Source organism: Blennius ocellaris, assembly GCF_963422515.1.
Source record: "Blennius ocellaris genome assembly, chromosome: 14".
Taxonomy (NCBI): Eukaryota; Metazoa; Chordata; class Actinopteri; order Blenniiformes; family Blenniidae; genus Blennius; species Blennius ocellaris.
Window position 1 is genome coordinate 12,454,647 of NC_137663.1, and position 14,408 is coordinate 12,469,054.

Here is a 14,408-nt window from a genome sequence, read left to right on the forward strand (position 1 = left end):
GTTTTGGTGGGGTTTTTTGTTATTTTCTTTTCCGACTTTTCTGAAACTGTAGGGCCTTGGGGGCACGAACAGACTGATGTGCGAGTGTCTGTGTGTTAGTATAAATTTAGGTACGTCCGTGATCATGTGGCTTTGCATGCGGGGGATGCACTCTGGAGAAGTTACCTTTAATATATTGTGTCTGTGTGCATCACCGTGTACGATTATGGAAATATAGCTGTGTGTGTCTGTGTGTCTGTGTGTGTCTGTGTGTCAGGCAGCCCGCAGTGCTTTAGAGCCGTGGTGTTAATAAATCTGACTCATATCCATGACAACAGGCCGACCGCACTGGCATCTGAACCACACAACAAAATGGCAGCTCACTGTAAGACACCCTCTGACACCGGTTTCTGTTTATGACAAACAATCACTTTAGCCCCGAGAGTTAAGGAAGGACCTTTGACCCCCGGCCCGCTAAATATGTGTCTTACTGTAAAGGCACCCAGGATTGTGTTTCCTTCAATCAATGTATAAACAGCAGTGAAACTTTGTATTTTCTACCATCTGACATGCAGGTTCGTCCCAATAAATGCTTTACAGACGTGTGGGAAACCACAAAATTCAGTGTATTGAGAGTTGCATCTAATACGAGAAAAGTTAATCGAGGCTTGAAAATGAAAAGTAAAGATATTTACCGAAAGATAAAGGCTTATTTCTCCTTGCATGTCTAGTCTTTGCTGCTTTATGCAGCATAGTTGTGTAGTTTGCATGTTCTCCTTGTGAAGGCAAGGGTTTTCTCCACGTACTCCAGTTTCCTTCCACAGGGCAAAAACATTTAAAGCCCCGTTTAAACGACAGTGTTTTCAAGTTAAAATTGTAAACATTGAGAACATGCAAACTCCTCCAAACGGTCTCTAATCCTCTCTGTTCTGGGGATCTTGTCACTGTGAGCGCTAATCACTGTTTCACAGTGCAGCCCGTAAAGGTTAATAAGAGGAATAAAAATTTAAAGAGTTAAAAGAATTAAGTAAGGTACTAAAAATAAAGCCATCATAATAAATCAGTGCATAAAGCCTCCCTAATTAAAATCAAAGTGAACAGGGTGGGTTTTAAAGCTGTGAAGGTTTCAACACTTCCAGGTGCCCTCGAGTTCCCAGAAAGATCGTTTCCATATAAAAACTGAAAAAGTCCTCACTTCAGTTGCTGGTCGTACATTTTTTAAAAAGTGAACAGAAATATGCGTGAGGTCCTGAGGGGTCGTAGATGCGCTTAATCTATGTCTAAACGACTACTTAAGCCTAAAAGAATTTGCTGTAATTGTACTTCAATATTCTCACTGTTCACTCCCCCTGAGTGTAACTCATTCTACATTATTAAAACACACCTGCTGCCGATTTTGGATTTCTATAATGTGAAATAAATCAATAAAAAACCATTTAAAGGTGACTGTTTACAACTATAGTGATCAACTTTTTTAAAGGATGCTTTATTTTTACGCCAGGAATTTCAAGTTGCTTATATACATACATGACATACTTGTCACTTCCAGCAGGAAGTGTATTTTTAGATGTGATGGACAGTTATTTTTAAGCAAAGAGTCGATGGGAGGAGGAAAAAGTGGCAGTGACATAAAATAAAAAAATAAAAAAGAGGGAGCGGAAGGAGAAACTATAATGAAGCCACATTTTGCATTCATGACTTCCTACTTAAAATGGTAATTCTCTGTATTCTCATTTTTAAAAATGTTCTCACCATCTTTGGTGCTCAGCGCTCATTAAGGTGGTGTTTCTCTGCTGCACCTCCCGAGATCAACTGTCATTCACACAGTGTGGGCAGCTCTCCAACATCCTCCGGTTGGTATGTCGGGAGTTAAAAAAAAACTTAGAACAGTTCCTCAAACTCACTATCCTGTTTCCTCTCTCCTTTAATCTGTTTCACAGAGTTCTTTCTGCTGCTAAAAACTTCACATTCAAATATTCACACTTTTCCCTTCTTCTTCCGCTACTTGTTGCGATTTCCTTTTGAAGTCATTTGATCTGATTTGATAAGAGTTCTCTGAAGCATCTGTAGAGTTTAAAATTGAAAACAAAAAAAGAATGGGGTTTAGAAATGACCTGAGAGTCATCCAGTTAAATAGTCACACTCTAAAGATAAAGGTGATGTTTTAGTGAGATTGAGATATGTGTTCGTGTTGCAGTGTCTGGTGCACTGGTTGATTGTTATGAAAGCAGCTCAGGGGTGAGTCATCTCTGAAAGGTCGCTGTGCAAGTGTGTGTGTGTGTGTGGAAATGATTGATTCCATTGACATGAATATGACATGAAGATGACTCATTGCTTCCAAGTATCATTGTACAACTGTGTGTGTGTCTGTCTGTGTGTGTGTGTGTGTGTGTGTGTGTGTGTGTGTGTGTGTTGAAGATCTAGTTACATTATTTATCACATAAATACAACAGTGACGACTCGCCGCTGAGGGATTACGATCTGTGTGTGTTTTTTCCATATAAATATGACATGAAGATGACTCACTTGTCCAAAACAATATTAAAACATCCCAGGAAGGTGTGTGTGTGCGTGCGTGCGTGCGTATTGATACATATAAATGATTTGGAGTTGAAGGAAAAAGTAAACAATCTGCCAGTTTCTCACCCAGAAGGTCAAACAAAAACTTTCTCTGTTTTGTTTTTTACTTTTCAGTCTATCAAAAAAAAAACAAGGTCTGTAGAGATGAGACATTTTCTACATTCAGATATCATCAGATTTACAGAGGACAGATGTGTACAGATTTGTAATCGCATCAAGAGGGACACTTAAATAGTTGTCATGCATTACACTCACGTCATTGTCATTGTGTCCTTGGGCAAGGCACTTTACCCACATTGCCTCGTATGAATGGTGCATGGCAGTCTTCAACTTCTGGAAACTCCCTGGGCCTATGTCCTTCCACAATCCTTAGCCACCCATTTTACCATGATTGGTTACTCCAAATTGTCTATAGGTATAAATTGTGTGTGTGAATCATTATCTGTCTGACTCACTCACCTTATCAATCACCCACAATCAACTGGGACAGGCTCCAACGCTCTGTGTCTTCAACCTGGGAAGAGCAAATACACAAATATACTTTGTGCGCTCTTCATTTAATACACAACACACTGTATGATGACAAAACTAGAATGAAAATATCAGTTGAATGATAATAACGTGGTGCAGAAAAAAGGGCCTTATGCATGGACTTGTCTAACTGGAAAGTAGTGAAATCCAAGTTCCCACTAGGAAAGTTATGTAAAACGTACCACTGGGTAAGTGAGATTTTTCTGAGATCTCAGAGAAGCAAAAGGGACAGCACTGAACACACAAGAGTTTTTTTTTTACATGGGAAATAGTATTTATTACTAGTTTACTCTGTAATAAATATGACTCATAGCAGTTTAAGTGGAAATGGCTGCACACATTTAGCAAAGCTTACACCATCCACCAGCTAAAAATAGCTGTATTTCCAAATGTGTAGAGGTTAAGTCTATATTTAATGGAGAGCTATGATTCAGTGTTGGTCCTGGATTGTAGAAGGTGACGACACCAATGTGTGAAATATGGGGATTCTTGTAAGTACTCACAAGTTGGATCGTTCTTGTGCACAATATTGGACACAATCGCCTGGTACCACAGATGCAAAGCTTGGACATTCTGTTAGTGAGTTAGATAAAGTTGGTTCGTCACTGCTTGTTTTTTGGGGGGCTTTTTTGTTTGTTTAGTGTTTTTGCAGTTGCTCACTGAAATTTCTGAAATTGTGGAGTTTGAGAGAAATTGCTGTAGTTCTATTTAAAGTTCTCGTTATCGCGTGCGCACATGCACGCACACACAGAGATCCTGAGGAGGGGAACCCCTGCGCAGGCTGGATGCTAACCTGATTGTCCTGCTCCGGTCTGCATGCAGATATGGGACTGTGTTTTATGAGTGGGGGGATTTGTAGGGGTTGGCCAAGGACAAGGGGCTCCTGGCACAAAACCTCTCTCTCTCTCTGTCTCTCTCTCTCTGTCTCTGTCTCTCTGTCTCTCTCTCTCTCTGTCTCTCTCTCGCTCTGTCTCTCTCTCTCTGTCTCTCTCTCTCTCTCTCTCTCTCACACACACACACTGTCTGGTGTGAAAACCAGAGGAAGAAAAAGAGGGATTACGGCGAAGAAAAGGGAATAGACGGTTTTCTCAGCCGTACTGTGACAGTGAGGTATTTCAAGAATGAGAGATTATGTCAAACGCACACACAGAGCCAGTGTGTACACACAGGGAAGGGATTGTTTTGCATCTGACAAGAATGGTATGTCTGGACAAGTGGTTTAATCTTGTATTCAGAGCAACACCCCATCAGGGTTTTTTTTTTTTTTCTCCCCATCGCAGCCAACCAATCTGTTACAGGTTTTTATTGGGGTTTTAATATTTGAGACAGAATTCCCAGGGAGTCTAAGAAAAGAGAAAAACAGGCCTCCATATTGTAAAAATGGCCGCTGACTGTGTGACTGTTATTGGTCCATCATGTTACTCTGCAGCTTCTACATTCATTTTAATACCCTTTGGTTTTCATAGCATCGGTAGTGTTTAAAGAAGAGTTAATCAAAAGTCAACTAAATGAACTTGACACTGAAAGCAAATTAATAAGAACTGGAGGAAAGAATCTTGTCGTCGCTCTTCTTTTTGCTTCCTCTCTATTATCATCTCATCTTATTACCCTCTTTAGCTGCTCTGCTTTTTTCTTCATTATCTGCTGCTTTCCTTCGTTATCGTCGTCTTCATTTGCCGGAGTTCCTTATTGATTTGTATCACATTATCAGCTTGCGGCTGGACTTTCATAGTCACCCTTAAGCTCAATAAGCTGAACTTTCTGTCACAGAAAAGGCATTTTTATCTCCTCATAATCCAATTGCTTAACAAAGTCGTCTTTCCGGTTGCATGTGTGTCATCTTACATTTCTTTCTTTTACACTACTTGTACTCCTTTTTCTCAAGACTTCTGCCCTAACTTTCTAGTATCCATACACCCCTTCCCCTCCCTCCTTCTCTTTTTCCGTTTAGCTTCATATATGTTTGCAGCCTCGTGTTGAAGGACTTCCTGCTCTTCATGAGCGATCTGTCAGGAGTTGAAATCTGTTTAAACTAGACGTGTCCTGTGTGGGCAGAGAGTCAGACTGAGAACTGAGCTCAGCCACTGTCACTCTGCCCACACTGGAAATGTCTTATGTAAACACCATCCACTTCAACCCTCCTTGAGAAAAGATTATTATTGATGTTTTATGAAAAAAAGAAGAGGTGAATGAAATTTACACAGTGGTGAGAAACATATGGGATTATAGAGAAAGAGAAAGAGGGACTCAGGCTTTTCCTTACCCTCACTTTTTTCTTTTCATTTTTAGCTTTCTTTAGTTCACTTGTATTGTTTGTCCTTTCCATCAAATTTACACTCGAATGCAGAGATATTTCTGGAACACTTGAGCATGATGATCCATTTCAAACTGGAGCAGTCAAAGCAGCAGTCCTGTAATGAATCGTACCTGCCTGAGGGTCATTATTCAACAGCAGTGATTCAATTTAATGGTGACTCTTGAGGCTGTGGTTCAATTGAATTGCATCGTGTCGTAGTGAGAGGTGTCGTTTTAAACTCTCTTTGCTATGAAAAAAAGATTATACCAATTACATATCGTCAAAGAAGTACGTGTACCTGTCTTAAGCACTATTTGAAAGTCCAGGCTCGAGCCTTCCCAGGGACTGACTTCACTTTAACTTTAACTTTATCTGTTTTGGGTTCATTGTAATTGTTGTTACTAAAACGATTGGTGATTAAAACAAGCAGGAAAATTGTCTTTAGGACTTGAAGTTTTCAAACAAATGTCTCCAGGACTTATGAACTGAGTGAATTTATCTTAGAAACACATGTTCGATTGCAACATGCATCTATGAACGTGTAATGTGTAATGTGAAATGTTCACGTGTGTATGTACTGTGTTGTGTACTGACAGAATCGTGATGACTGCGTTTGCTGCAACAATTAAAGTTCAGAATCCAGTGTTAATTAGTGTTTCGTTCATATATGCCTCGCTGGATTAAATCAATGTCAGTACTTTCAGTCCAATATGTTATTCCATAAGTAACGAAAGACACATCATTCTCACGTTTGATAGACTTGTAACCCACCCAAGTTGTAGCCTGAGAAAGTGAAAAGAGATCTACCGTGAATAGACACATGATGAATTTTCCAGTAACTCAGCCAAACCCCTGGATATATTCCAGTGAGGGCGAATGCAGGAGAATTATTTGCATCAGTTATTTGGCTCAGGTTTCGCTTGCCCCCCCCCCCCCCCCCCCCCCCCCCCCCGCCCACCCAGCCCACCTCCCTCTTTAAATGCATGCACAAACGTATATACAGTATCTCCTCTCCTCCTTGTCTGGGCTCATATAACATCCCATTCAGTGGCGTTATGCCACAAGATATACTTTTGCAGTTCCAGCTCGCCTGCTCCCCGGAGGCTCACCAGCAACACTTCTGCATGGGGGCTCGGGGGAGGAGGACAGGGGGGTGTTTGCTTTTCATTGTTTTAAGAATCAGAGCCCCACTGGGTGTAGTTCCTCCTGAATATTTCATTGCACACGCCATTAAGATCAAAGCAAAATCAGCTGTCGTATTGTTATGACTCCAAGGAGGAAACATCTTAATATTCTCCTTCTGCTGCTCCCCTCATTAGGGTTCCTCAAATATAAACACTAATGATTATGAAGGTTTCATTATTATTATTATTATTATTATTGCAGCCTCAATACAAGTTAAAATAATTAAAAGTAAAGAAAAATCTTGAATGCATTTCTCAGATTTACGGATGTAACATGTTGATCTGCTTTTGTGCCCCAATTGTGGTATGATAAATATCAATGTGGATAAACAATCGTTATTTGTCCAACAGGGGTTTATACTTCCATTTCTCTGCAGTGTCATAAATGTATTGCAATATTTCATCAGAAAAGAATGTACATTACAGCTAAAACAGCTTGAAAATGATCAAAGTCGTCATAAAGTTCACTAAGCGCAGATTTTCCTACAAAAGTATGTCCGAATAGGAAAGTTGATCTCATCTTCTTTGTGTGAGGATTATTGCCTGATGAGATTACAATCACCACCAATCTCTGCCTGTAATCCCAATAAATGTTTGTGATTGTCTCCAGTGTTGACAGATGACTGCGCTTTATTTCTGCCTCTGTCAGTAAGATAAGAGGTGGACAATAGGAGACCTCATGCACATACTTCTGTTTACCTTCATTATGTAATGCGGCGCGTCATGTTTACTGTGCATGTGAGTATAAGTTATCAGTGTTGACTCGCTTCTTGTTGGATGGGATTGGCATCGTCATGAGGAAGTACTTTCCTTTCATGTCTCATGTTGCGTTTTGCTGCTCTTTTTTCCCCGACACCGAAGTCTGTGGCTCACTTAAAGGCTCCGACTGTCATTTTAGTAGTGCTCATGACTTTATGCCTGCTACATTGTCTGGTGCAAACGTTCTACTCGCGCTGGCGTTTTCTGCTGAATTTCTATCAGTTATTAGATATTAAGCCACAATCACAGGTATCGCAATGATTGACCATCTTTAGACAGCCAAAACTCACACAATTTAAAACGTTGCAGGATGAATGATAGAGAAGCAGTACCTGGATTTCTTCCAGGCAGCATTATAAATGGCACCAAATTCATTTACAATCATTTTGCACCTTGTTTAAAACGTGTTTGTTCCATCTGGTTTGAACTGATTACTTCAAGACAGAAAGAAATAATTGTGCAGACACTAGATAATTGTGTGTATATTGTCATTGGACCTGGTAGGAGGTATATCGTCAACTGGATTTGGAGCATGTTTCGCCTCTCGAAGTGGCCTCACCAGTTCATACTGTTCCTTCAACTCGCCACCTGAGATACCAGACAAGTGACTTCAGTTATGACATCCAGCTTAATTTTTGATTTTAGACAATTTTTTAATGTTTTTGATTGGTGACGCAGTGCTTGTTCGTCTGTCCTCCATTTTTCTCTTCATTTGTTGTTCCTCATAAAACTCCATAATAGAATGATTATTAGAATACACAACACAAAGAATAGCTTAAAATCCAACAATATTAGTGACAATTAAGTTTATTACACTCCTGTCTGCTCATCACATTATTAATTTGATAACCAGCGCTTGTTGTTTTTGTGTTACCAGATTGTTTTTCTATATCTAAAAATTCCAGGTCTTAGTTGACCTAAACAACATTGTCAGTCCTACTAAAACCTGCTAAAGCTGTTTTTGTGTTATCAAATCTCCAGGTGAAATCATCTCTAACAGGGAACAATCCCAAATCTACTCCTACTTTTTTTTTTATAAAGCAGCTTTGCTCTGCTGTTTTGGAAATGTACGTTGTGTTTCAGAATGAACAGAAAGAAACAATATATTATGTGTGTTGTATCTGAAGATTTAAAGCCCTGGGAACAAAGAGTAGGGTTCACTAAAACACTTAAAGGTTGGGTTGTTTTTGTTTGTCTTTTCATGGAATTTATTCCAAAGAACAAAATCTTTTGAATAGCAGCAGTCATATCCTCTAATAATCCAGCTGCACCACCCACTAATGTAATAAGACACTTGGTGCTCTGGCAGTTACATAACCGAAACAGCAAGCCCAAGTGTCCCCAGTATGAAATGTGTTCACCCTGCATCTGCGGGTCTCCATTCTTTCCTTTCTCTCCTGCCACCTGAGTGGCCGGGCCTGTTTGTCTAGTGTCGCATATCTGCCTGACACTGAGATGTGCTTCAATTTTTCGAGCACTTGTCTTCACATAAATATATTAAAACGTCGGATTCATTTGTGATTACATAGCCATCCTGCAGGCGTATTCTGCCTAAATTGGCCGTTTGCCGACAAAAATGAATCACATCGGTACTCTTTATTAGATTAATGGATGCAATCTCTGCAGTGGAAATGCTGCTGATCATCGACGCGTGCACTACCCCGACAGTAACACCGACTGAGCTCCAAATCCAGGGATCTCATTTGTATTTCATGTGTTTAGAACAGCTGCACAATCGCTTTAGGAGCTGAACCAAGCATTGTCCAGAGGTGAAGTCCATGCTCGGTGTTTCTTTAGTTCATGTGCAAGAACATCTATATGGAAATCCTCTTGAAAAAACAGGCGTAAGAAAGACGATATTGGGTAAGAGTATGAGCAGTAAGAAGATTAGATAAAAAGTGATGATGTGGAGAGTAATTATGCAAAACATGGAGAGATGACAGCTCTAACAGTCGTTTGCATTGTGGACATTTCCATATTTTTTCTTCAGCACAAGCTTTTTTATGTGTCCCTTTATATTTTATGCTTTGAGTTTGTCTAATATAGCTTTCATGATGAAAAATGAAGCATTGATTGTGCTACTTAGATGTTTAACTGTGCTTTGAGCATGTGTGAAGACACTGGGCAGATTTATGGCGACTGTGTTGTGATGATGGTAGTAGTGGTGATGATAATGGGGAGGATAATGATAATGACGCGAATGAGGATGATCACATTGCCGCTTGTTGTGAGGACGATGGCGGTGACGGAGGACGGAAATAATAAGCATGTGGTTATTATAACGACACGCTGGAAGACGGGAGCTAAATGGAGAGATGAAGGTTGTTTGTTGCTGTGATCACTGACGCACTTCACCTTTTCACACAAAGGTCTGGACTTTGCCAGATGAGTGTGTGCAAATAACGTGTGTGTGTGTGTTTGCAGGTGTTACTATGCAACACACAGAGCAGTTCAGAAGAAATGGTGTCGGTAATTTGTTTTTCCTTTTTCTGGTATTGTGGTCTCCAGCACTTAGGTGTGCGCGACCCCCCCCCCACGTGTATTTTTCTACACGTGTCTGTTGGTTCCTACTGTGTCCAGATGTGTCTGTATGGCTTTGTGTATGAGCGTATTTGAGTCTTTATTGGCTTCCAATGGGTCGTGCAGAGTTCCTGACCCCATTTCCTGCTGTTGTTGACAGAGACGTTCGTGCTCTCGGCTCCGGAGACCAGACACTGCCCCGAGGAGCTTCCTGTCACTGTCCGCCACAACCACTTGATTTGACATTGTTTCAGTAGCTCTCTTTTTTGTCCTTTGTCAAACTCTGATTCAATCTCCATGAAACAGGAGGTTGGGATTTGACTGCAAGGAAGAGTCCCAGACATGAAATGGACCTCCCAATAACTCCTGTTGTCATAAGTAGTGCAGTGTGTCACACGGCACTTAGAGCGCCGACATTGTCACTGTGGAAATATGTGTCACTTTGGAGTACATTTCAAGAGTGTTCGTCATCAGTGATTAAAAGTGCTGGAAAAGAGCAAAATCAAAGGGAAAATGTCCCCTGATAGTTGAAAATTGACAACATTAATTTCTGTTTATCCATTTTTCTTCAGTCTGACAACATGAACTGGCTTCATTTAAAATTATAGTTGTAAGAAAATCTAAGAAAGTGCACTGATTTAATGACCCTGCAAGTTTTCACTATGACTTCATCTTTCCTTTCAATATCTAGTCGCTCTCCAATCATACTGGTGAATTGCTGTCGGCCACCTTCATGTCAACAAGATACTAGCAAAGCTTTGTTTTGCTTTTTGGTAGTTTTTGAACCTAATGTCCCTAAGTTATGGTTACAACAATACAATAGATGCCAAATCCTGTCAGTGGCCACAGGATAGGATAACATCTGACAGATATACACTACATAAGCCAGACCAGGCCTTGTCCACATGAGCCAAAATAAATTTTGTTCTCCCCTGTGTTCCTAAAAGAAATTCCATCAACACGGCTTCGAACGATGTAGTATATATGCCAGGCCTATTAGTGGCACTGTAACTGCCACAGACACACACATAGGAGACACAGAGCATACTCCTGCTCATCCTCGTATTTGAGAAATCCAGTATCTGACGTTATTAAACCGACTAGTATCAGTTGCTTCTACAAATTCTTACAAATCTCCCCTCTCTGGAGCCAGTTTTCAAAAACATCCCGTTTTCAGGCTCCTGAAGTGCAGCGCCTTGTGGAGGATTGACTGAAAACGATGCGGTTACATGAAGCGACGTTCTCGTGTGGACAAGCCCTTAGATCTATGAAGTGTCTCGATAATTTAGTATTTTTAGTTTCCTAGAAAATTATTAATTATCTACTGTTCTCAAATATTTGTTTGGCTCATTCATAAAGGAAGATTTGAGAATCATTTGGCACAACTTTGTGAAGTAAATCAAACCAAAAAAAAACCCACCTCACATTTTAGTGTGCAATACGGGTTGATATCAGATTGTTTTATTGCTCTTTTTCTTTCTGTTTTGGTTTTCTGGAATTTTAATATTATTATAAAAATATATAAATACAATTCTAATACAGATGGGAGATGGTCAATATATATATATATATTTTATTATATTTCATGGAGGTAAAAGTCCTGTATTTTTGAGGTTCTTTGCCTCATCCCTTAAAAGAGGGCAGGAGTTGTGAGAACAACTTTAGCGTTGAAGGTCCCCGTTGACGAATCACAGAGAAAGTTTGACTGAGTTTGAATGTGAAATGAACTGCATGTTGAGTAAAGTCTTTCTTCTAATCAGTTGAGGTTTGAGCAATACGGTCTTAATCATTAGAAGCAAAAGAAATTCCCTCGAGGTGCCTGTTTTGTATTCTGTGAAGGACAAAAGCTCAGACTCGACTTTAATGCTGCAGAACTAAAATAAGACACTCAGGGGTTGTTTCATATCAAGACAAGTGTTGACATTTTACTCATACGCAGCCACAGTTGCTGGTGCCTAGCAGCCGCAGCACTTCAACGTTATTTCATTCTCTGGTGTTATTACTCCTTAACGTATCCAAGAATTGTTGCTGTTAAAACTCTTTTGGCAGTCTTTTTGTGAAACGAGCTATGGCCCTGTATTGCAATTGAACCCGAAGAAAGATTTCTGAGGTGTGAAAACAAGTCCTGCTATTATTTCCAGACCACATAAAAATACTCTTGTATTGTATGTTGTGTTTTTTTGTTCCAGGCTGCTGCCAGAGTCAACAGTCGGTCTGTCCAGCATGAGGCAGGACGGTGATACTCGGCCTCCCCCGACCCAGCTTTACAACTGTTATGACCTGGACGACCTGGATGTTGCGTGGCTGCAGCTGGTCAACCAAGAATTCAGACAAATGGGTGAGTACAGAATGACACCCTGGTTGATCAGCCCTTAAACAGTGAAATAAAATGGGAAAATACAACCTGAAACTGGTTTTTTTTGGTTTGTTTTTTTCTGAAACACTGATGGGGTTTGTTGTGTTGGACTGCAGCTTCTTGAAAAATGTGTTGGTTTTTTTAATGACATTTCAAATCTGTGGAGTTTGCATATTCTTTATGTTCCTATTTGCACGTCAACTTCCTCCTACAATCGAAAGACATTGCATGCTGGACAAGTCTGACCCTAAATTGAGTTTAGGTTTGTAAGTTATTTTTATGCCGATCGGCATTCAAAGGAATAAACCGCAAATTGATGCTGTTATGTTTTGACCATATGACAACGGTATTGTAATAATTGCTCATTGAACAGTTTTGAGGCGCACTGCTTTGTCTCTGTTGAATAATGCATTTATTGTTTAATCCATCTTTAAATTAGATGCTAAAATATCATTAGTAATCGGAGCTTTCACGATTTAAATAATTTACACTCTTATCTAAAACACTTCTATTGAAGCTTTTCAGGTTTGATCAGAAGCAGTTGCATCGAGGGCTACAGCAGTATTTTGGTTTCACTTGAGATCTCTGGTAGTTAAGAATCATTTGAAAAGCCTGTCATGATTTATTATTACAATGAGCTCAAATCAAAGACTTCCAGAGCACTGGGAGTGGAGGATGGAGTTTTTAAACTACGGTCTTTGTTCTGGCATGAAAAAAAGATGTAATAACTGGACGGTTTAGCTTTGCAGGTATTGCAGGTGCTCTTTTTCTTCTTTTTTTTTTCCCCCCGTCATTGCCCATTTAACAGTCACAGTACTTTTGTCAGATATGTTCCATCAAACAGCTTTCCCAGGCTTTCTTCTCACCTTTTACAATAAAGATGTAGCCCGAGACCCTTTCAAAACTCGCACAAAGCCTTCAAATTTGCTTTCTGACTCCTGCAAAGTGTGCAGATGTATTGTACTCAAACTGTGCAGCTGCTTTTCTTCTTTCTCCTCCCTCCTGATTATTGCTTCCTCTCCTGCCTCATCATCCTTTCTCCATTGCTCGTCTTCCCGTGCAGTTCTCTTTGCTTTCTCCCTCCTCCGCTGGCGACGTGCTCATTTTGCCATGGTGACAACTGCTGACCCCCGAGCACCTTTCTCATCATCCACCATTTTATTCAATATCTCATCGGCTCCTTTCAGATAAAGCATAGTAATTGTGTTTATATATTCCCGCCGGGGTTTCGGGCCTCATTTCTGATACGCATCCTAGTTAAAGCAAACACACACGCACACACACATATTCTCTTCCTGCAGAAGCAGGTTGTTTCTCATAACCTCTGCCGCTACGTCAAGCAGACGGTTGATTGGTTGTACCGAGCGAGGCTCGGAATTGACGATCCGATGACTCAGCATTTTTTTTCTTTTTTTATCTTTGCCCTCCACAGGCAATATAAATGCACACGAGTGTGTATTCAGTAAGTGTACTTGGACACAAATGTTACTACTGGACATGCTGCAGTTTTGATTATTCAAACTCTTTTCTTTTTTTTTTCCATTTGGGCTTTCGACATGGGGTTAATTTGATTTCCCCATTAAGCAGCTGAGAGCTCTTGTAGAAAAGCTGCACAAAACACTAGAAAGCATGTTAAATGCTTATATCATGACACAATGAGTAAATTCATTTGAATACTGCTCAAAAAGTTTACATAAGCTTTACATAAACAGATTGCGTATATCAGTTGAATGGTATTTGTGGAGCTGTTTAGTGCATTTCAAGCTTCCTAAACTGAAGAAATAATGGATAAAAATGTATTTAGATTGCAGAAGAGTGTTTGATAAACTGAATTACTTCTGATTTTGAGTTATTTATGTTCGGTGAAAGCTGAAATTAAAGTAAAATATGCACAGATTAAGTAATGTTTGTGTATTGTTCAGCGCTCGTGTGGAGGTTGCATGTTCTCCCCATAACTACATTATTTCTTACTTTGTATACTTGGTCACTGTACACTCAGCAATTAGCTTTTTATAGTAAAGTCCTACTGTTTAAATCAATTTGAAAACTCTCAGGTAACCAATGATGTAACTTTCATTGGTGTTGTGACAGTAAAAATTAAAAGCAAGTACTAAATCACCCTGAAGAAAAATGACAAATGTGCACCCAGACGTCATTTTAAAATGCTGGCGGAGGTGATAAATGAATAGTAAATTTTGGTAAA

The 14,408-nt window shown here is 39.9% G+C and overlaps 1 protein-coding gene across 1 annotated transcript in view; it reads left to right on the forward strand.

Annotated features, from left to right (window-relative positions):
* Positions 1-14,408, forward strand: part of jade2 (jade family PHD finger 2) — a gene marked incomplete at its 5' end in the record, with an annotated part of 149,059 nt that overhangs the window by 59,960 nt on the left and 74,691 nt on the right. Inside the window, one exon of the mRNA XM_080508224.1 lies at positions 12,039-12,187. Coding sequence (XP_080364350.1) covers positions 12,039-12,187 — 149 coding nt within the window. The remainder of the gene's footprint in view (positions 1-12,038; positions 12,188-14,408) is intronic.